The 24,449-nt window shown below is 39.5% G+C and overlaps 1 protein-coding gene across 6 annotated transcripts in view; it reads left to right on the forward strand.

Annotated features, from left to right (window-relative positions):
• Aff2 (ALF transcription elongation factor 2) overlaps window positions 1-24,449 on the forward strand; it is a 468,295-nt gene that overhangs the window by 135,315 nt on the left and 308,531 nt on the right. For 4 of the 6 annotated variants that reach the window (XM_063246499.1, XM_063246501.1, XM_063246502.1 and 1 more), the window contains exon 2: window positions 15,359-15,479. In XM_063246499.1, coding sequence (XP_063102569.1) covers window positions 15,359-15,479 — 121 coding nt within the window. Of the gene's footprint in view, window positions 1-15,358; window positions 15,492-24,449 lie in introns of all 6 variants that reach the window. The other 2 variants (XM_063246498.1, XM_063246500.1) reach the window with 1 other exon arrangement.

Consider the following 24,449-nt stretch of genomic DNA (forward strand, 5'->3'; position numbering starts at 1 on the left):
TGCCTCCATATGGTGTACGGGGTAAGAGCATATTACTCATATTACACAAACAGAGCTCCACACTTCACATATTATTGATCAACAATGCATGAATTAGACAATGCTGCCATCGTGAAAATAAACACTGGCATATGTGTCCAAAATCTACGGCAGTGATGGTGAACTTTTTAGGGCTTTCAATGATAGCAACAATCACTGCAGCACGCACCTATAGGTTTGGAGCACTGGTCTATGGCATTGAAGGGACAAATGAGAAGGCAGACTGAAGGTAGTTAGGCTGTTACAATAAGCCAAAGGCACAATCCTTACTGTCCGGAGGCAGAATACTGAAACCAATGTTGTTTAAACTCTTAAGTGGCTTATTACACAGACCTAGCAAGTCTGTTTTCAGACAAGCTCTGCTGAATACAAGTGCAGTGTGAGCCACAAACATAAGACACTTATGGAATTTTAAATTGTCTATTGGCCCCATTAAGAAAGTATAAAGAATAGGTGATATTTGTGTCTTTTGTTTAACTTTACCTCTGCAAAATCTGATTTTAACATGCATTCTGGTAAAAAGTATTAATGCTTGATATTTTTACAAACTCAGCTTTTTGAAATGCAAAATAGTTTAAGTTTCACTTACATCTTAATTCAGACTAGCCACCCCAGCTCTCAGATTGGCGTGGTGGCTCTGCTAGACCACACGGTTTTAGATTCTTTCCTTGAGATTTCCTATTCTTCTCTCCTTTCTTTAGATGAGAGTGAGAGTAGAGTTGAATGTGTGCACGCGTGGTAGTTCAGGAACTTCACCAGGATCGCAGGATCTGTGAGTGGCTCCATTATTACTCTCTGAGGTCTTTCCACCTCACAGCATCCTCCTTCCAAAAGTCCATCCTGGCTATGTGCTTAGGTTTAATTGTTCTCCATAAAGGCACAGCTAGGAACTATTTGCTAGTCATTTAATAATGATGCCCCCATAAAATGCCATTCTCCAAAAACCTTAAAATGAAGCCCCTTTGCTCTGTGGGTTTCACACACCTGGCTTATGTGAGCCACATATAAAATATATAATATGTTTAATGGGTATAGGTAACAAAACTTCCTTTTTAAATATTTTATTATAATGTTTAGGAATTCTCTCCATGTTCTGGATGAACAGAATGAGAAAAACTTCGCAGTTAATACAGAGAGTGGTATAGTAGACAGGAATCCTGCAGCTGGACTCAGCTGGCCCACCTACCCGCATATTCTGGTTGTCCCTCATTACCTGAGCACTTGTAAGCATACAACCATTAGGCGTTCTGTTCCTCAGTTTCTTTTTCTGGGCAGTGGGAGATCAGAATGCCTGTCTGGCCTGTTTTTCAGGATTGTCATCTGTCTTAATACAAATGCATATTTGGGTGAATAAGAATGGAGTGAGTGAAGTGAAAAATACTATACAAGAACCTACAGCTTTTCGAAAAAGCAGAGCTGTAAAATCCTGATTTGTCCCAGACTCATTCATTTACTTATGTTATAGTGGCACTGATAATATGTGATCTACTAGTCATCAAAAAATGAAGATTTATGGAGAAGACAAAGCTCCCCTTCCCCATCAACCCCTAGCCCTCCCCAGCGTGACTGCTTTACTCCCCGGCTTCCACCAGTTGGCTTGATCCAGGCATTTGTCAAGGTGAGAAATTTGGATCACCGTCTAGCTAGATAAGAGATGAGTGATCAGGGCACATATGCCTTTGAATGAAAGCTGAGCTGGTCACTTCAGGTAAGCAGAGGCCCTCACCTCCCCTGCAGAGCACATTTGAAGCCACACCACTGCTTTTGTACTGTCACATATAACATGCTTATAGTGTGTGTGTGTGTGTGTGTGTGTGTGTGGACATGGGTATATGTGATGCCAAGACTCGAGAATGGATTATGTACTAGTGGGTCAATCCATTAGATCCATGCCAGATGGAGAGGATAAACCTGGCTGTCATGTTGAATCAGAACAAAGGGAAAACAATCAAGCCCTTTCTTCTTCATATTAACTGGCAGGTGTGTTGGGTAGTAAAAGTACTACAACATTGTTTGGTGGACAATTTTTCCTTTATTAGAGGGAGGAAAAATCTGCCACCAAAAATGGAATTATGACACCTAAAGTAGCACTAAAGATAGTGATTATAAGGTTGATAAAAATAGGAGCTGCTGGTTAAGTTGCGATAGTAATAAATTGAAACATGAAAATATTATATTGCAAGGTATTGCCCTTTTCTTCAATGCTTTTCAGGCAGCAAACACAAAGTGACAGAAGGATTTTAATGAAAATAGCAAACATACCTGGAATAAGCATTTTTAAACAAATCATTATTACTGATATTGCTTGTATGTGTCATGTTTCAAACGATGAATGTTTTGTTTTAATTTGATTTTTAAACACCACAACAGGGTCTCTGAGCATTTAAATAAAACAAAAACAGTTCATTAAAACAGAAGGAAACTATTGGACTCTATTGGGCACAACTTGCTTGCAAGCGCTTCTGACAGTGGCCCTCTGTTGAAGAGAAAATTGCACAAATTGCCAGTTATTATCATTTTTAATAAATAAGCCTTCTATTTTCTCCCTCCTTTCTTTCCTCCCTCCCTCCCTCCCTCCCTCTGGCTTCTATGTGATTGTGTTCAACAAGCATATTTGCAGTGGGACCATTTCTATTACAGAGTGATTGAGCTCTGATTTACACATCAATTACCCACCTTCATGGACATTTTCATGTTCCCCTAGCTGACATCAATGAAGCATAACTGCATAAACGCTTTATTTCATACCAGTTTTGGATAACTGAGACTGATAACTAATCATATCGAGAGACAATGTGCTATAATACAGGAAACAATAAATGCTTCCCTTTGAAAATCTCATCTATTCTTTATGAGCTCGCCATCCACATGCTTATCCAGTCATCTGTTTTTTTCTGCAAGGCTCTTCCTCTCACCTGGTATCTCAAGTGAAATTAGGGTTTTGCCCTTGAATGCAGGCATTTGCAAAGACCAAATCCCTATTTTCCAGCTTCTCCAATGAGCAGAGGCTCTGACTGTTTACCTACCAGTAGTGTAGCGCAATTTGCCAATCGTTCCTTGGACAGTCTGGGAGACTGAGGTTGGTGGCATCTGCAATCTCTTGTTCACTCCTCATAGTTGTGTCATAGGATTCTCTTTAGTGACATGTTGTTTGTGTGTATTTGAACTAACCCATGTGAAGAACATGACCTCCTGCATTGCTCATGGCCAGCTGGAACACAGCTGCCTAGTTCTAAAGTCACTGTTACTGTGTTCCCACTAGGGTATACCACGACACTCAACTCATATATCATCCTATGCTATAATGACTTGGGAATAGATTTGCCTTTCCTTCTTGACTATAAATTCTAGGATAGCTCATGCTATTATGTCTTTTTTTCCCCTTAGCACCAAACATGGTGCCCAACATGACATAGGCATCCAGAAAATGTTCATTGATTGAATAGAAAAATTAATATATTTATGAACATCTCCGTTAACATTTGTCACTGAACTTGGGCAGAAAAAAGCATGTCTGTGTGTCATTTGTTCATTCATTCAGTCAAAATATATTTATTGAGAGCACACTGAACTTGGCACATTTCCAGATACATGGGAAACAGAAATGCATTATTTCTCCTCAGAGACAGTTTCATGATTTAACATTTGTGAGTTCTTGCAGAGGCCAGGGAAGGGGGAAAGAAGAGTGAGTTGGGAATCTAAAGGACAGTAGCAGGGAGAGGGATGGAGAGTGCCCAATGTGGAATAGAAAAGCTGTCTCAAAGTGTATCTCACTACACTCGTCCTGATGAGGGCCCACGTTTTCACTGTGAACTGGCTCAGAAAAGTTGTGTGGGGAATGCTTTCACCTCTTAGGGTGGAACATTTAGGGTAGCTGTCACAAAGTGCCATAAATTGGGAGGCTTCCAAAGCAGACTCTGGAGCTTAGAAGGCTGAGGGCAAGGTGTCAGCGGCTTTGTTCCTCATGGTGACTGTGAAGGAGAATCTCTTCTGCTCCAGCACCCAACAGTGCGTCAGCTTCTTAGGCATTTCTTGGCATGGAGAAGCATCTCCCTGATAGATGTCTGCTTTGACTTCTCTTTCTGTGCCTCTGTTTTCCCATGTCCCCATGTTATAAGGACACTTGTCACATGGAATTGAGGGCCATCTACTTCAATAGGGCCTTCTTTTAACTAATGAATATTGGCAGTTACCCTGCTTCCAAATAAAGTCACCTTCTGACACACTTGGTGTGAGCTTTTAGGTGATGCCACTTACTTCACGGGCTCTAGTCAGACACAAGAGGAAGCAGCTGAAGCTGGTGGGTGTCCCACCCATGGATCTACTGACCAAAGAAGGCTGAGGTCATGGCAAAGGGACAGGCAGGCGGTGCTTGGGCTTCTTTGCTGCCGTCCCAGTCTCACGGTCAGGCCAGAGCTCTGTGGGGGGGCAGCATAGAAAGAAGCAGGGGCCAAAAGGTTAAGCCTGGAGGGGGTGGAATTTGCTTGGGTAAAATTAGTGAGTGCACAAGGATCAAAGGGTTGGGTGAGACATGAAAGCAGAGTCAGCTTAAAATTGTCAATTACAAACTGCTCCTTAAGGGCATTAATTTCCTTAGTTTAAAAGTAATTAAGAGTACTATTTCTGAAGAAATATTGTTTTAAATTAAGTAGTTATTGAAATTGTCTTGCTTATAGCTAACTGAAAATAAAACACCTTTTAAAAGTGTCATTTATGAGAAGCCAGGAGGTTATATTAAGACGTTGACTTGGAAAAGAATCCCTGATACTTAACGAGCACAGAAAGGAAATGCTTCAGGTAGCTTTTCCCTACTTTGAAAGACAAGAGTTGTTCTGTGTAGGTTGGCAGCAGAAGCAACTGCTGTGGAGCTTGGGACGTGGCACCCAAGGGCACAAGGCCAAGGCAAGCCTTGGGCTACTGAGCAGGGCACTGTGCCCGCCTCAGCTGGACAGGCTGGCTGGGGAAGGCTACAGGAAGGCAGGCCAAAGTCTATGGGAGTAGGAGGTGGAGCAAGATGACAAGGACAATAATGTAGATATTCATTGACTCCTGAGCCATGCGTAGATTCTGCAAACTGAACCCTGCCTCCCGCCAGAATTCGAGCCCAACGTGGAGTGCTTCTGAGGCATCATGAGTGCACAGTACAAAGCCCGCCACCACTTTCCTCATCCCTCTTCTCCTGAGAAGCCATGCAACCAATTGTGATTCTGGAAAACACCCTCACATTTCCTTGAAGTAAATCAAGATTTCGATCCAGGAGCTCTTTAAAGCTCGGCATTACTGTCACCTCTGATTAATTTCGAGAGCGAATTATAAATGAGGTGGGTTCAAGTTGACACTAAAGTGTGCCCATGAAGAAATACTAGGTGAAGCATGAAGAAACAACAAATAATAAATCGTTCCCTTTGGTTGGCAGCCAGGAGCCAGGATGGTGACAGGAGTGGAAACGAGAATGTTTTACATCATTTTAATTTTTATGCAGTTTCGCATTTTAAACCTATCCAAAAGCTATGAACATGGGACTGGATACTTGTCCTTTGTTCTCTGTCTCATTATGTGTTTTCTTGGCTTGTGGTATCCATTCAAGGCTCTTACTGATGTCGAGAAGGATTTTGAAAGCTTCTGAATCATGCAATTGTTTGCAGCTCTCTCGACTTGGGCTTGCTGAGTGTGAGGTGCTTGTGAGGCATTGGTTCCTGTTACCCATGAGTCGCTGAGCCATTAGGAGTGATAGCGAAGTCTTATTTTAAAGAATGGTCAGAACTGAAGAGGCTTTTCAGTGGTGTTCTATAAAAATGGAAATCAGGCAGGTACCAGAAGAAAGCATTACAAGAGCAAAAAGAAACTCAGGGACCCTTAGCTATCCATTGTGCAGTAGAGTCTCCTTCTAGTGGAGTGTGTGCATCTGAAAGACCAGGGCAGTGCTTGACCTGTGGCTGAAGGAGATGTAGGCAGAGCCGTAAAAGGGTTACCTTCTGTTATGAGTTGCCTAGGAGAGGAGAGAAAGAGCACTTGACGGGGAGGCAGACACCCTTATCAAGCAGTGAGAGGCATTGGACCGTATCTCTTAGCTAGCTGGCATAATGTGTGAGGATAAAAGAATTTAATTTCATTGGAGAGACTGCTTTTAGAGTATGTTTTAACAGGCTTCTAGAAAGTTCTTCATGTGCTGAGTACCACTGCAGGCAGATGGGAAATTTTAGGTTGCTGGAGTCATGGTAATTTTATAGAAAAGTGGCACTTCCATTAAAATGGAATGTTTTATCGTGCTCCTGCAATATTGTTGGTGATCAGTACCGATTTGAGTGTCCACCTGCACTTCCTTTTCAGAGAAGCATCTGAATCATACTCCAGGACCTTTTTATAAGCTAGGAAATTTTGCAAGGAGTTCAGGTTTGAAACATACTCTTTGAATCAACTATATTGCCTCTCGTGTGAGCAGAGGTTAAAGATGTGGATCTGTCTCTCTGAGAAAGCCCTTCATTTCTGTGAGAAAGACTAGCATCTTCTTTGGCTCCCAGGCTGGCCTCTGGATCCTATTAATGTTTTTATTGTTATTCTGCATGACAAGCCTACTCTTGTAATGATTGGTTTCACTTTCAAGGCATTTCCTCCTACATGTATGAGCAATGGAGATTTCTGTATGAGAGAACATCTAAAGGTGCCTGTCTTTGATTTACCTTCTGGTAGTGAAGAGTTAAATGATCTATACAGGTTAAGTTCATCAGACTTAGGCATACCAAATGGATAAAATAAAGAAATAGATGCTTTTTCTCATGCACAAAGACCAGACATTGTTGTATGTAGGATGCTTAGGGCTCACCTCAGAAGATTTTAATCTAGTTGATTTAACATGTGACGTCAGTATGGGAATTTATAAAATATCCTGTACATTATTTCCATGGTTAGCCAATGGGGAAGCAGGTTATAGAAGAAATATTTTAATTGAAAATTTATTAAGGTAAAACTCAGGTCAATATTGATTTGTAAATGAAGTTCATTCATTAATCAGTTTGCCTCTCTGTCTCAAAGATCATAAATGCAAATGTGTGTATCGCAAACATGTACTGATAAAAATAAATGAAAAAATTCATTAAAAGATCATGTGGGAGTCTAACAGAAAAAAATTCACATGTATCTAATGAAACATCAGACATAGAGGATTAAACGCTATATAGTTCCTCATGTATGAGAAAGCCCAAAATACAAATAAGTTAAAGAGAAAAATGAAAGATACAGGACAGGAAGCAGGGACATAGACTTTGTGGAGATTGGAAGTGGTTCTCAGGATTGAAGGAGAGGACAAAAGGCCTGGAAGGGAAAGAGAAATAAAAATGATTAAGATACTATAAGTATCTGTCATGGTTTATGTAGGTGGCTCCCAGGCCTGATGCATTTGCATTGTGCATTTGTGATTGGTTCATTGTCTAGTGCTTGGATGGGGGGGTGTGAGTGCTACACTCACCTAGGGGTGGAGCCGGGATGTAATGTAATGGCAGGAAGAAGGTGTGTCTCTTGCCCTTTCCTGCCTTGCTATTTGCAGCTGTCATGAACTGTGGCCCAGCCGTGCTACCCTGCCTTGGAGCCAACTGAGTATAGACTAAAACCTCCAAAACCTGCAAGAAATAAACCTCTCCTTTCCCAGCTTTGGGCATGAGGTATTTTGTCTCAGCAACGAGTAAAAAGTAACTAAGACAATATCTATACCAATTCTCCAAGATACATATAATTATTATATATCACAAGTGCTTATCAGTAATAGCAGCAATAATATGCCTTACCTTAGTACTTTACTAAAGAGACTTTAGACCTCAGCAAACATAACATTTTGCCGTAGGAGGAGTACAGTTCATTGGAGAGCACTTTCTTGGTATGCTCAAGGCCTAGGTTCCATCCCCCGCACTTAATAAAATGAAGAATAGAAATGAAAAGAAATTAAATGTTTCCATAATTTTGCAGCGTAAAAGGCTTATGAAGGCTATGTGGAAATATCTTTGACATGTGCAGGGATTGGTGATAACCTGGACATTTTAAAGAACAATGGATTAGGAATCTGAGGAGTGCTATACTAGATGCAGCTCTTGTAGACTGACTGAGCAGGAACAGTGTCCTGACCCTTGATTTCCTATCTTTCAATGGATATAATAATTTCTGTGTTGCCAGTTTGCCAGGTGCTGCTAAGGATGAAATGAGCAAATGTGTAGTCAAAGTTTGTGTGATGGAAGTAAAGCAGAATTGCGCGCCAGAGATCTAGTCCATTAACTGTGAGTGGCCATTAGTAGTTTACAGAGCCCTCTCTCATTCACTGTTGTACTTAACCTTTATAGTAACTGCATGAAGAGAGCACATAAAGATTATTCCTACTTTATGTATAAGGAAACCAAGACTTATGAGCATAAAATGATTTATTAATGAACAAACAACTTGTAAGCAGAAAGGAGAGAGCCTGTCCCCTCTCTTCTGAGTGCAGACACCATCGATTTGGACACAGTGCAAAACCCTTTAAAACGTTCCTCCAAGTACCAGTGGAACTGGTCTCCTTGATTGATGTCAGGTTAGCTTTTTATTTTTTTCTCTTTTTTATGTACATTAAACTATATTTGGAGTTGAGTATTTGGGCCTGTATTTGTTAGAGAGATTACAGCATCATTTTGGGAGTTTGGTAGGCCAACCCAAACAATTTTATTGAAAACCTAAACCACACATTAGTTTTCTAAAGATGAACCTGCATAGTCTTCACAATGTATACACTTGCCACTGTCAATTTATGTACAGAAAGGTTCTTCGTGTTTGCTTGTAGGATGTGGTAAATGCCTTAAATGCCTCTGAATTTAAGAAGTGAAAGAATCTAATGGGAGCCACGAAAGAGACCATTTAAATCATTAAAAATGCAGAAGATTGAACCTGCTTAATAAACGTGGAGAGACAGGACCAGGAATGCCCATACACAGAAATGTTATTCGCCTCTCAAAAAAAATAAATAAATAAATAAAACCAAAATACTCACCTACGCAATAACATGGATATGGCTCGCAAACAGTATGCTCAGTGAGAGAAGCCAGACACGGAAGACTTCATGCTGTATAATTCCTTGTATCCCGAGTATCAAGAAGAAGCATATTTATTCAGAGGGAAAGTAGATTGGCAGTTGTTTAAGGCTGGTCTTGGTGGGAGCAGAGGGGGCAATTTCTAAAGCATGTAGGACTTCTTTCTGGGTTGGTGAAAATCTTTAAAATCATAATGATGGTGGTCACGACACTGTGAATATACTAAACCCAACTGGGCTGTACGCTCCCGAATTGTGTGGCGTGTGAATTGTATCTCAGGAAAGCCAGTATTATAATAAACTAAGGACTGAAAGAGAAGTAGACGTTCCATAAACAAGGCAACAAAGGTGGCACCGGAGAGTCTGCCTGACCTCACTAAAAGATGATTAGACAGACTTCTTGGATGAGCTGAATCTTTGCTACCATTTTCCGAAGTGGAGGAAATACAGTGGCTCCAGGGTGCCTCTGCGTTGGAATATTAAGCGTGTTTCCATCGGGACATCTGCAGGGACTGGCGTCCACATCATTTTGCAAAGTACAGATTTAGGGACAACCATATAAATTAGCTTGGCCCGTTTCCCTAAACCTAAAGAAATTGAAATAGCCAGATGGGTGGCTGTCATATTCCTAGAGTAAATATTCCATGTGTTTTCACTCCTTTCCATTTTCATCTTGATTATTTTTCGGGCAAGCCAGTGTTGGTGGGGAGAAAGCATGCTTGTCAAAGAGAGAGGCGGTAACTGGGTTCTTCGTAAGTCCTCCTATCTAAATGTGACTGGCAGGCTACACTGATTTAGGAAAGTCCCTTCCCAGGCCTCATTACCTCGTATTCCATATTTTCATTTCCAGATCCAAGATTCTCATCCCCGTTTGTTCCCTATTTGTGTGAAATAACTATGGCCCTCTTTAGGTATTTTATCATTTCTTATTTAGCCCTTCACATTTAGGTATCTCTGGATATTAGCAGAGAAAGAAGGTGCAGAATTTGGGATTGATTTCAGAGGTAGTAAATAAGAAAGATTTACTTTTTTTGGCATGGGACTCGAACTCAGGACCTTGATCTTGCCAGGAAGGCACTTATGACACTGAGCTATATCCACAGCCCTATTTTTTGACAAACAGAAGCTCTGTAAATGTTAGTTCAGTGTCAAAGTAAAACTAGAATTTGATATTGAAGAAATTCCACTTAGAATCCTGGAATGTGGAGTAAGAATAATCTCCAAATTTTACAGAAGACAGTGATTCATTCAGGAGAATCATGAAAAGTGAGCTTATAGCCAATATTTGTTCCTTAGGTGACTTAAACATGTATTGTATGTTTTTATAAAGATTTTAACCAAAATAGAAATGTTTGTGCAGTGGAACTAGAACACAGTAAATCCTGTGTGTTAGCAATATTTTTAAACAAATGTCACTTTAAAACATTACTGTTTTTCAAAAGGTTTCCCCTAGTAACTTCGTAAAATAACCAAATTAGGTCAACAATGATTATGAAGATCCATAAACTATTCAAACCAAATCTACATGGACTGGTTTTCACTCTCCCTGCTCTGGCCTCTTCCCTACAGATGCAGTTAATTTTTATAATCCCTTTAGGGTCTGCAGGTTCCTTTTGATATAAGGAAACTAATGTTTCTTTCTACAGTCGAATCCAAATTAAATTCCTAAGTTTTTCCCTACTGGCGATTTCTAATAAAATGCAATCCTGAGGAAACTTGACCAACGGAGTACAAATGAGACTCACATTTATTCTGGAGTGTGATGGAAAGCCCGGAGGCAAAAGGTACAAGCCTTGATACTGGGAATGGAACAACTTGGGTTCCAGCCTCCTGCTTCTGCCCCACTCCTACTGTGGGGCCACTAGCTTTATCAGTTCAGTTTCCTCTTTTGTAAAACGAGGCCACTACAACAAATGACTGCTGGAGTCTCTTCCTGCTGTAAAGATCTCTGTTCTGAAAGACAGGTCTGCATGATTGGCCAAGTGAGCTACCACTGTGAGCTAATGAACATAGCATAATTGAATTTCTAGATCTCAGAGAATCTACATGAGCCCTGGTTTTATTGTCACATGAACGTTCCCAGGGCTTCTAATGTGCAAAATGGTAGTTACCAACATATAAGGCCAGGTTGAAGGGTAAGGATAGGAAAGTTTCTAAGAGAAGGAGCAGGCAAACAGAGAGTAAGATGGATGACAAGATGCAAGTTCAAGTCTTCCTTTGTCACTCATTTGGTGAGGGCTTGGTATAGCTTGCCTCATTTTAGGAGGCCTTAGTTTCCTCCTATCATAAAAATGAGGGCGGTTTTCCTGTTACAGGAGGCCAGGGAAGCAGATAGGTGGGTTGAAAATACAGCTAATATGAAAAGCCATGACAGAGGAGAGTTTCTTACAGGGACTTGGATGGGCATGATGAATATAATCTTTAAGAGGAGCTCTCTCTTCCCTTCTTGCTCTACTGTTTTATTGGAGATTGAACCCAGGATCTTCATACTGAGATATATCCCTGGCCCTTTTAAGTGTTTTCATAGACAGGATCTCACTACATGACTAAATTGCTCAGGCAGGGTTCAAACTTACCATGATCCTGCTTCAGTCTCCCAGAGTACGAGGATTAGAAACGCAAGCCCCACACCTGGCTGAGCTTGTTCTTTCTGTTCCTTCCCCATCACCTAGCAGGCATGCCAGTGAAACAGGGATTGTGAAAGGGAGGCTCGAGAAAGAAAGCAAAGGTCTTTGGCTAATTAACCAAAGAATAAATTTGATTTTGACTGGACAGTGGTTTTCATATCCTTCAAATGTGGCAAATCACATTATCTCCCGGCGGAAAAAAAGCTAGAAAATTATCCTAACTTGTTAAGAGTGGTGAATCCTTGACTCAGGCTTTTCAGTTTCATTTCTCAAAAAGGAAGATGGGTTTTCATGCTGATTGGACCAATTCATCCTGTCCTCATCACTGTGAATAAACTCAGATTGTTCAGAAAAATAATGTGATGATGAATTCAAGTTTCTGACTTGTGCATTTCTTTGTGGGCCCTGAAGCCCTTTTTCCTTTGGAAAACAAACCTGGAAGTGTAAAGATACATCGAATCGTCGGGGCACAGACATATGCATTTCTGCAGCCTCTGCAGGGCTCACAGGTTCAAATGCAACCTGCCTGAATCATAAGAACTTTAATTGGGTAAAGAAGTCCTCATAATTATGAACTGCAGTAGGTATAACAAGAGGCTAAATACATAGCTGTGGTTTTAATTAGCTGGTGCTTCAAATTAGTAATGTTGATTTCTGTCGGAAATCAGTGACGTTACACACTGAAAGTCTCGTCACCGTGTAGTTCATTCCTCATTAGACCTCGCCGTGTGAAGCTTTCAATACAATGCCTTGCTGAGCAAGAAAGAGAAAGTTGGAGCTATTTGGCTGCCTTTGAAGAGCAGTGGCACCTATGAAGGTAGATTCGTTCTCACCAGATAGGAGAATTAAGTGTTCTTTGTTCGAAGTGTTGAGAAATGTAGCAGGCAGTTTTGCTTGCAAGAGATAACACCCGCGTGCACACTCAATCTGCTATTCAAATTTGTGTCTGGAAGTTGGTAGTTCATGAACTGATCCAAAATGCAGCCAAGAGCCTCCTAACAAATCAAAGCTGCGTCTACAGCCCTGGAAATGCCCTTACTGCTGGCCGCTCGCATGCTTGTCATGCAAGTTGAAGCATGTTTCCTTTTCTTCTTCTCCTTTTTTCCTTCAGGGTTTTAATTATATCTTCCCCTTCCAGGAGAGAGAAGGTAGTTTGCAAAGCCAAGAGACCAAAGTGCTTTAGTTTTCTTCACGGGAGAATTAAATATGATCTATGGGTCTGTCATTCGGGGCTGTCAGGTGCATGAAAAGAACAGATAGCTAGGAAACTGACATCTTGCTCACAATCCAGGGAAGAGAAGACTTTGGTTCTTGTTTGTGTGTGGAGAATCATCTGCCCTGCAAGGCAAAGGAATTAAGTAGCCTCCTTTGCAACAAATCCTCATTCCCCCTGCCCTGCTGAGTATTGCTTTAACTTGTTACTCCACCCCACCTCTGTCATCCTGTCTTTCCTACACTTTGACAAATTGATGGGCTTGGGCTACCTCTGGTTGATATGTGGTGTTTAGGTGTGAGCTCATGTTCCATGCTTAATGGACTGAAGATGTGACCCTGTCTGTCTCCTTGCACATCAGTCTCTAACGCAAAGCCACTGGGCACATAGCTGTAGTTTAGGGCTCTGATCTTGACTCATGAATGAAATGAAATATGATATTAGGGAACATTACCCCTGCGGAAGGCGTCTTAGACTAAAAGTAACAAGGCCATCTTCTGGGGCCTGGACTTGGCATCTTTCTGACTGGGAAAGGCACTGATGGAGGGTTGGAGATTTGGGGAGGGGTCTGGTGCTTTTCTTTACTTTCCTCATAGTGTGCTAATACTTATAGAACATATTTGTGAATGGTCCATAAGGGCTTGTGCATCTGGCATGGTCTGCACTGTGAAAGTGGGTGTGCATTTATACAACCCTGAAGTGTCACCATTATTTTTAAATGGACAAATGGAAGTGTTTTATCCAGAAGATACGGCTGCCAGGGACATTTTGAATTTTCCAGTTCAAGGATTCCTGTGAAGAATGGTGAATGATTAAATACAGAGGCATCCTATATTCCATGTAGATCAGCATCCTGTTAAACTCTGTAGGTAGTGTGTACTGTAGGCTTTTATTTTGTAATTTAAAATTATGATGCTTAGAAGCCAACCAGTCTACCAAGTTAGGCTTTAAGATTTGAAATGTATTCAAAACCTGTTAATTTTACTTTTATATGAATATATCTCTTATAATTCCTTTACCCATTATATTCATGTTTATGTCAACCTAATTAAGTCTTAACATGATGATATTAACATGAAGTAAGAAACCAACATTTTATAGCACTTGCTAAGTGTTTTATACATATTGATATAATTTAAGTTTTCTTAGCATATATTTAGTCCCTTTAGATAAAGTTTATAGAAAAAAAAGAGTGAACAAAACAAAATATATACTGCATGTTAAATATCCCTTTTATGAAATGCTTGTGACTGGAAGTGTTTGATATTCAGATGTTTTTGTTTTTGAACTTTGAAATATATATAATCAGATAGTTTAGGAATGGGGTCCAAGTGTAAAAATGAAAATTTTTTGTTCCGTAGTAACCATATGTACATAACCTGAAGGTAATTTCATATATTTTTAGTATGCCTGTAAATTGACTGTGACCTGTCACATGAAGTCAGGTGTAGAATTTTGTACTTGCATTATGTCAGTACATAAAACATTTTGTGTTTGGCAGCACTTTGAATTTTAGATATTTTCAGATGAGGGATATACAACTTGTAAGACTTCAGATTATGGTTTAATTTTCAGTCTCGTGTGATGAAGGCAATAGATTTTTCCTGTGACCACATAATATATCTAAAATGTTATCTAGATGCCGCTGGTGCTTCCATGGGAGAGCTTGAACTGTGATTTGTCACAGTTAGTGTTCTTAAAACATTTGTGTGTTAAGATCATTCAAACAGTTTGGCATAGGTTTTCTTTCATTGCTGGGGTTAATATTTTGTTGCTTGAGCTCGACTTCTTTCCTTAGGATGATACTCCCAACCAGCATCTAGTCACTCATGAGATAAGCTGTAGACTATAAACTTGTGAGACAAACAAAAGCAACCAAATGCAAAGGAATGTGGGTATTTAGGTTCTTTATTTGGGGGTATGTACACCCTCAAGAGAGATTAGCAGCTTTAGACCTCTCTGTGATTCCACTAAAACAGGCTTACTGTAACTCTGCATTTGTGACAGTATCCCAATTTATCTGGAACTCCATACTTTGATAATTCCTTTCCCTCATGTCTTTCTGATATCTGTAGATTCTGAGCCTGAGGTAGTAGGCAACACAATGTGACTCTAACTCAGTACGTTTTTTGCAAAGCAGAGTGACTTCTGGGGAATATGAAATTGCTTGTGGTAATCAAATAAGGATAAGGGAAGAGAGTTCTGCTCTACCTTTGTGGTCATGAGTGCAATTTCCAATAAGCAAGTTTACTATCTTTTTCTTTTGCTTCAAGAACCACTCAGGATCTTCAAAAAAATTCTTTCCTTTCTCTGCAGTATCAAGTTGAGAAGTGTTGACTTACATTTTTCTTTTCTTACTGATGACAAGGGAAATTTGGATAATTCACATGGACTAATCAATCTGTTTCTCTTGTCTTTTCCTTTTCATGTCAGTCACTATGAGCAAGACCGTAGTGCGCTTAAAAAAAGGGAGTGGGAGCGGAGGAGTCAAGAAGTTCAGCAAGAAGATGACCTCTTTTCTTCAGGCTTTGATCTTTTTGGGGAGCCCTACAAGGTAGCTGAATATGTATGTAATTTATCTTTCTGGACATTTATTGCTTGCTTTGTTTTTGAGCTGACTAATCAACAGTAACTTATTTTTAAAACACCTAAATCAATTCCAGGAGAATATATCTTACAAGTGAAATATATTCATAAGGTATATTTGAGGCAATTTCAGGTTTCTGAGGAAGTCTTCAGGAACAAAATCCCTCTTCTTTAGGAAGCACAGTAAGTTTGGAAGGAGACTTGTGTGGCTTCCTATTTCCAAGGAGCCCCTTTCTGCCCAACACTTGTTCCAGTAAACAGTGTCCCCTTCCTATACGTTCCAGGGCTTCTGTGATCAGCTAGGGAGTCCCTGAAGACTCTAGCAAAATGTTAAAGGATATATTTCTATTTCTCGTCCCAGTTAGTGCAAGGCCATTGATTTTTTTTTCAATCTGGGGTTGTTAGCAGCTATTCAGTGGCCTGAGTACCCTTTGGAAATCACATACCTAAAATAAGGGGAAAAGCCAATTTTTAAAAGTTAAATGCATTTTGTTTTTCATTTCACTTGAAGAGTTTGTAAAATTTTTATGGTAAAAATGTAAAACACAATTTCATAACAAAATAATATGAGAATAACAATAGTTAACACATTACATGTTGTTATCTTTAAAATACTTGCTCAGGGTACCAGATATGGGCATAGAAATTTCTCTAATTGATATTAGCACAAAACTTATTTTATAGTGAACTAAGAAACTAATCATATAACTGAACTGCAATTTTTCCCTACTGTCCTTAGATAGTGTGAAATGCGAAGAAGTTGTTTAAAAGGAAAAAGGAAGTAGGATGGATGAAAGGGGAAAGGACAAGCATTTTTCTTGGTGGTAATAATCATGAGTTAAAAGACTACCTCAACCAGAGGAGGGAGTAGAGTTAGACTGATTTTCCAGAGGTACTCTAGCTAGTGTGAAGCTCCAGAAACAGTCAAACTGCTGTATCTACAAGTGTTGATTTTACAGTGATTGCCTCTGAATTTTCTATATGTGGGAGAGTTAAGGCAACTTGGAAGAACTTGTCATAGAAGAATCATTGAATTACTGGTAGCTGATATTCTTTTAAGTTTAGTAGCAGTGTAATATTGTGTAATGAAACCAAAAGGATGTAAGAGATAAAATAATAGTGAAATGTTTCAATAGTTGTGATTTTAGAAGAACATTGTTTAAAACACAGTGACTTCTAGAAAGGAAATGTTCTTAATAAGGACAGAGTAAGTCCCGATACTATACTACTTTGGAATTTTACTACTTTGGAACTTGGAACAGATTATGCTGTTTTTCTTAGTGGCTAGTGACACCAGAGCCTTGTTGGCATGTTCAAAACTAGCAAGGAGTTCTCGATTGACTCATCTGTGTGCTTTTCATGCTTGGTAATCCTGACAAACAGACTCACGCCATCTAAGCTACTGATTTGCAATCTGTGACTAATCACTAATCATATAAAGCATCTTTCGTACCTTGATGAATTCAGTTTATATACTACATTTGAATGTGTGCATTTAGATGTATGACTAATTTAACCAACATTTCAAAGGCCTACTATATTCTAGTCACTCTTTTAGACAAGGGCAGTAAAATATAGTCCTTGATTTCAAGAAAACTTTAGTCCAGTGGCAGAGATCAGCATGAGCAAGTGACGACATGACTGCATGGTTACTGTGAGAGAGAGACAGGCAGGAGAAAGACCCGTGAATATGGCATACCTCATTCCAAGGATTTTGAACATGATTCTGTGCATGAAGAAAAGTCATTACAAGTTTTTATGTTAGAATACAACCCTAACAGGACAGATAGACAGTTTAGAAAGTGGTGTTGGGCAATGTGAAGAGTAGGTAGGAGAGAGGAGAAAGTAGAGGAAGACTAAGGGAAGCTCCTGGCAGGAAAGTTTTAAAGTACAGTGTTGAAATTGAAATGCTGGAATTGGATGTCAAATTGGATGCTGGACTACAGGACACCTCGAGAGGTTTGGGGTATCTTTAGCAAGTTGCTCAGGACAACAAGATTGCTGCATATAGAAAGAAAAATCAATACAGATTGGGGAATATTGGATTTGCAGTGCCACAGGGATATCAAGGGTAAGACTTCCAGTAGGTATCTGATATATGTGTCTGTAACTCACCAGAATACTCAAAACAGCAATTTACCTGTTATGGTCATATAGGCAGCAGTGGAAGCTCTGAGTTAGAATACCAAATAATAAAAAGAATTGAGAGTTCTAGAAGTGGCAGAATTTAGTGTGTAAAAGTGGTAGTGAGAGCAGAGACCAGGTGGAAGGTAACTTTAAAAGGAATCATCAGATAGGTAGGAAAGGGAGTAGGAAAGAAACACTTAATGGAAACCAAGGGAACAGATGATTTTACGGACAATTTGCTAGTCACATACTTCATAGATGTCAGGAAAGGTAAAAACTGTTAAGTGGCTGTTGGGTTTGGCAGTTAAGGAATAATGGGCCACCTTAAGGAGCATTGTTTTTGTTGATATAGTGGTCATCCTGAGCAACCAAACTGCCATGATTTAGAGAGGAAACAGTTAAGAAAGAGCCCTTGATATTGTAGTGAGGTTTTGCATGGAGGAAACATGGAAAGGAAAAGAAAGGAAAGGAAAGGAAAGGCAGGGAAGGGAAGGGAAGGGAAGGGAAGGGAAGGGAAGGGAGGTTAGAAGTTAGAGTTAGTAATTATATGGAGGGAAGCTTTTTTAAAAGTGAAAAGAGCATGGCATGTTTAGAAATAGGTGGGAAGAATCCAAGATCAATGGAGAAGGAGAAGGTGGAAGATATAGGGGAGAGAGGTCAAGCTGAATGGAACAAGGTCCCTGAGGAAATTTTTAAAATACAGGATGGAGAACAAGTACTGAACCATGAGCTAGGGGAGTAGAATGGGCACAGAATACAGGGATAAGAACAAAGCAAGTGAATGGAAGGAAGACTGATATTAGAGCAGGAAGTCATCGCCTTTGTTGTGGTGAAGAGTTCAGAAGATGATAGGTATCATGCCCCTTCTTGAGATGGAGGAGGAACAGCTACATGAATTGTACTGATCTTTAAGTGTGTTAGAAAAATGAGCTCTACTCAAAAAACATGTTCTTTAATATGTGTATCCACCCTGGCTTCAACACAGTTATCAGGTAAAGAACTCTTGTTTTGTTCTCCACTCATGACTTTTAATCAGTGAATTAATAATGATCTTATATCTTTAAGGTAAATAACTTGTCATAACAAGGCTTATTACTTGGATTCATATTTATTTATGGACTTTAGCAGTGTATTTTTAAGAAAGAGGTTGAAAAAGAAACTATTCTTAGCATTGTTAGAAGTTTTCAAAAGCTGTCTTTATTAATACTACAAGGGTACATTAGGTACAGACACAGATGGGGAACATTTTAGTCTTGTGCAGGGCCAGATCTAGTATATGAGTAGTAGCATATTGCCTTCATACTCCTTTATGGGGGAAGGACTGTGACGGCTACTTTTCTCTCATTGCTGAGACAAAATATTCAATGCCCAAATTTAAGGAAGGCAAGAATTATTTAGCTCACAGTTTGTGGAAGTTTCAGTTCATAATCAGCTGGCTCCAAGGCAAGGTAGCACATGGCAGGGGAGCAGCAGTTCATGGCAGCAGAAGACAGCAAAAGCCACAAGAGTGAAAAGGGGAGGAGTAAATGAGAAGACTTCCTGTCCCTTTTATTCTATGCAGGCTACTTACCCTGTGGTGTGTGTGGCACTCACACCCATAATCCCAGCATTGGACCATGAATCAGTCACAAACTCTAGAAGCCTGTTCCCATGACTGCATGAAGCTTTGGGGGAACATCTAGACATAAACCATAGCAATGGCATTTGTTCTAGAATCAGAACTATGAAGGAAAGGAATCATACTAACAGTTGGTAAACCTGTAATTCTTTTTCTTTCATCCTTGCTTTGATGATTGGTTGGTATCTTGTGTTGTGTCTGTGTTCAAGTTTCCCTGGAAAATTGCTGAGTAAAACTCCTATTTCTTCCATAATTTTATCATTTTAAGACTCTAGAATTGATGTGGACCTCCAAAGTCACTGCAATCTAAGATTGATGTGGACAATCTTGGATTGTGTGGCTTTCAGTGGCAGTAGAAGTTTTAAGACTGGCTTACAACCTATTGGTTGATATGAGGCTATAACTATTCCATAGGATTATAGTGGAAATTCTTATAAAACTGAAGCTCAAACTTCCTGGTGGTGGACCAGGACTTTCAGGAAATTTCTTGCTACCCTAGAGCCTAAAACATTGTCTGATCCCTTAACTGTTAGCATCAGTGCTTCCTAATCAGCTGATGTGAACTCCAGAACCTAAGATTGCTCTTCTCCAGCTGAAATAAATGATTATCTCTGATTTTCCTCCCTGTTTTCTTCCTGTTCTTTGCTTCACCTTTACTATACTTGGAATGAAAATAATGTAGGCTTCTCCCAGATTTAGTTGTTGGTGGGCAACTTCTTTCTCTGGGGCTGTTTTCCTAGCTTATAACTTTCACACTAGAGTTTGTGCTGTGCTGTTGATAAAGATGTCTTCTGAAGTACCTACTAAAGATATAGGCATTTGAGCAGTCTAGGTGAGCATCGAAGACTCATGAGACTCTGGCCTGTACTCACTGTGTGCAAGGCACTGGGCTAGGGTGTTATGGCTGTGCTTGCTCGCTCCTTATAACAAGTGAAATACATGTTTTCCTCATGCTTCTCTTGAGAAATTTTAATTCAGAAAATTAGATGGTACCTCTGCATCTTTGTATCCTTGTACATTGTATATTTAGACTTTGCACCCAGTTCTTTGCAATGCTATATGTATAACAGGAAAATATTTGGCAGGAATCAAAAGGCTTGATAAACTTATCTGCTAGGTGACTGTGGGGAACAAACTTAATGTCTCTGGCCCATAGCTTCCTCCTTTTGGAGATGAATCCTAACAATAGCAATAGTTAACATTTTGTAGCTTGTCACAGCTCCGTGAGAATGAAGAATCTGAGGTGCAGAGAGGTGTCAATGGCTTATCCAGTGTCATTTGTGCTAGTGCAGGTAAAGTCCAGGTGGAACCAGAGCTACTCTGTTGACTCACTTGGGTGTTGTAGAATCAAATGAAACAATTTGCAAAATCTTGCTATGAACTCTCTAAAGCACTATACAGAATTAAGGCATTGTCACTTGTATAATTAGAAGAAAGAAATGACAATGTACAGTTTAGATTATCTGTGAAAATCTTAGGATTAGACTGATAGAATTACTAAATCACTTCAAACAGCAATAAAAAAGAAAAAAATGAACCTTAAACTTCAATTATTTGGATTCTTTTATTAAAAATAACTACTACAGTACAGTACTCCTCGAACATTAGTCTGGCAATGAAATTATACTACTTATTTTTAGATAGCATTAGAAGCAAACTAAGTGAAGTTTGCATTTCCTAAAGTAATGAGAGGCAAAATCTTAAATGAAGGAATGCTGTTAGTCATGAGCCACAAACCAGACATGTAATTTATGCCTGAAAAAAGTTGGAAAATGCATTTCCTTGATGATGGAGAAATCGTGATTACTTACAAAATAAAGGCTGCAGAGGTTACCTTTCAGGAATCAACCAATTACCTAGAACGGGAAGTAAAAAAGTGGGCAAATTAAAAGAAGCCCATAATTGAATGAAGTGGCTAAGTTTCATCTTTGCCATGTGTATAATATTCGATCAAAACTGCCAATAATATCCTGCACCTTAATGGGATTACTAAGACTTGGGATGGTAAAAAGGAGCATTTAGTGTGAATCAGAAGTTGCTTATGTTGCATAATGAGAATACATCCTATAGGTGTATATCAATGTATCTCAAGCCCCATTGGGTTTTCTATCTAGTGCACCTCATCTATATCTTGAGAAATTTAAAGACTGTTTGACAGTTGCCCATCTGCTGTCTTGAGAAGACAGAAAGTTTATTCTGGGAGACTGGACTGGACATTATTTGGTGACCATTGACTGGTAGACTGGAAGCTCTGTGTCTGTATGTTGTCTGTTCCTCGTCTTTCCTCCTTCCAAATCTACCAATATGTCATGAGAATGACCATAGTAATTTCCACCTGTTGGCTCAGCATGGCTGTTATGCAAAGCATCTGCATCTTTCTTCTTCGACAGCAATAAAAGTGTCACCAGTGAACTCGACTTTGAATTGTCTGCTCTGACTAGGGGAGAAGTCAGGGCTCCGTTCCTGCGGCCTAACCTAGTCCCACTCATATGGAGTAGTGCCAAAGGAAGCCACGCCCCCGGCTCCTGTTAGCCTAGAGACCCCACCTGCGCATGCAGCTCTGTCCTCACTGAGTTAGACTTCAGTGCGAAGCTCTTGGTCATCATGAAAAACAGCCACGTGAGGAACATCTTTGCATTTTCTAGAAAATTGGTGCTGAAAGCATGATTTGTTTTATTGCTCAGAGGTTTTTTATATATGAGCCAATAGAGAAATTTTTTTTCACACTGTAGTATCAACTAGCCCTTTGTCTTCTTTAATGAATTGAGACATGCCTTTTTTCCCCATCAGATAAAGCTGTCTTTCGCCTAGGAGCTTTTTCTTTTGGCTTTAGCTACCAGGTAGCTACCAGGAAGCTCAAATTTCAACGTGTTGTTCAACTGTAGTATCCAAATAAGCCTATGTACAATTTTCTCTAGGTCTTTGCAGATTCTTTATTTTGACACAGGCAGGATATGAATTACAGTTTGTTTCTATGATATTAAGCAATGATTTATAAAATACTTTATATGCATTAGGCATGGTGCTAAGTCTTGGGTAAACATGAATAAAAAGTGACCTCTGACCTTCAACAGTTACACTTGTATTCTGTGAATGAGATCTTAGCATGTATATGCTTATGTGTATATTTAATTAATACCAGTGGTTAATTTATAGATAGAAGGAGGTTGATTTTTCTAGACATAGTAAGGCAAACTGGAATTTTCCCTTGATTTTATTCATTTAGACACAGTTTTAGGTATTGACCCATTCAGAAATTCTGCTAATTTCAAGTATATTTTAAAACCTACATGTGAAAAAAAAAAGGTGTAAGCTTGCTTCAGAAACTCAGCTCATTATAACCATAAACACAAGTTAAACGATGTAAAAAGTAGACACACTTCTTTGCAACGAGGACAAGATGCTCATGTCTCTTTTATTTATTACTAAAGCTAGTGCAGGTATGTGACTAACCTCACAAGCACATAAAAAGTGAGGTTATTAGATCCTGATGGTGTTGGCCCAAAAGAGATGGGATGACTTCTCTGGGCCATGCAGCATTTGCTGGTCTCTGTAACACCTAGGGACAAGGTTGTGAGTCTGTAGTGTTGTTTGCCCTGGTAGTGTCAGATCCTTGAATATAGCCAGGTATCAGTGTCAGGTAGCCATGAAGTCATCTGGCCCAAGAGCTAGTCAGTTTGAGAGGCCAGAAAATCCCTGCATGTGTTTAAAGCTTGCATTGAGTTCTTCTGGGCCCTCAGCATGGATGACATTTCTTTGTTTCATATTTATGGATTGAGTAGAGAGAGACTGGCTTTGGCTGCCGCCCAAAGAGTCCGTTGTGCAGCTCAGTTGAAGGAGACTGCTACATGCAAAGAATTTATTCTTGCATTTGCTCAAATGTAATTTCTGCCATTAAAAATGACAATCCTGGAGAATTTTAGGGAATAAAAGTGATTTCTACCCATCTATATCTTTTAAATACGTCTATCAAATGTACTTTAGAAAATGGAGAGATTATTCAGTGGATGGTTACATAGAATCTTAATTGTTTAATCACTACTTCAGCACCAAGGTTGCATATGATGCAATACAAGATGTTCTTAAGGATACGTAAACTAAGATCAACATCTATTTATTGGATTTCTAAAGATCCCTAGCCCCCACAGAACTCCCTTAGCATATATTTAGCATACTTTTCTTTAATCTTTGAAATTCATAATTCTCTAATTGCCCTTGTTTCTTTGGAAGTTTCTTATATGATTTAACATGTGGTGTGATGAAATACTTCCTATAGTGCTTGTAGATGGTGCTAATAATGAGGCCAAAGTTTCTAGCTTACTTCTTTCTGTGATTGTTCCTTCTTGGTATGCTTTACTGGGTCTTCCTCTTCCTCCTGTCTCTTCAAGGTTGATGTTTCCCAGGGTTGGTACCTGAGCCCAATTAATCTTTTTGTTCTACATTTTCTTTTCCTGAATGATTTCATCCATTTCTAGCACTTCACTCTCCATCCATCTGCATATTCTTTCATCTTCACATACAGAGCACAACACACAGTGATACAAAATAGGATTAGACTGAGATCCCAGGCTTAGGTAGGGGACTCCCTGAGGACACCAGAAACCTGGGCACTCTTCAGGGCATATGACATACTTTAGATGTTAAACATCTATCATTAGTGGAAAGTCTGCCATCAGAGAGGTGGTCACCCTCTCCTGTGCTTGGGGAGCTTACCTGTGGCTTCTGGGATCTGAAGCACACCTACAGTGCAAACCCCACAGCCTAATGGCCTAATTGCTAGATGGCTCCATGAGCAATGATAACCTTCTTTGATTGCAATATTTTGGGCCAGGATAGTGCATCCTAGGCACAAAGAAATACTGTGCCCTTCAGTACTCATTTTGATAACTTCTGGAGGTAAAAAAAAAAAAAAACAGTAAAAGTGATTTTCAAGTATGAACAATTTGAGTTTTCATCAAAATCATTTCCAAGTATATAGCTACCCACTATTTTATAAGCAATGAAAGCTTTGCTTTCTTTACTGCAAAAACCTACTTAGGAGCTTAATTATTTTAAAAACAATCACAGCCATTTTATGGGATTAGTGTAGCCTACAGGAGATGGTGAGCTGGTCTTTTGATTGTCCATAGATTGATTTGATTGCCTCTGTAATTCCTACGCATTCAGTTTACACTACTTTGAAAAAATGACTTT

This window comes from Cavia porcellus, unplaced genomic scaffold (genome assembly GCF_034190915.1).
Source record: "Cavia porcellus strain 051 isolate PalLab524CR breed Dunkin Hartley unplaced genomic scaffold, mCavPor4.1 scaffold_3, whole genome shotgun sequence".
NCBI lineage: Eukaryota > Metazoa > Chordata > Mammalia > Rodentia > Caviidae > Cavia > Cavia porcellus.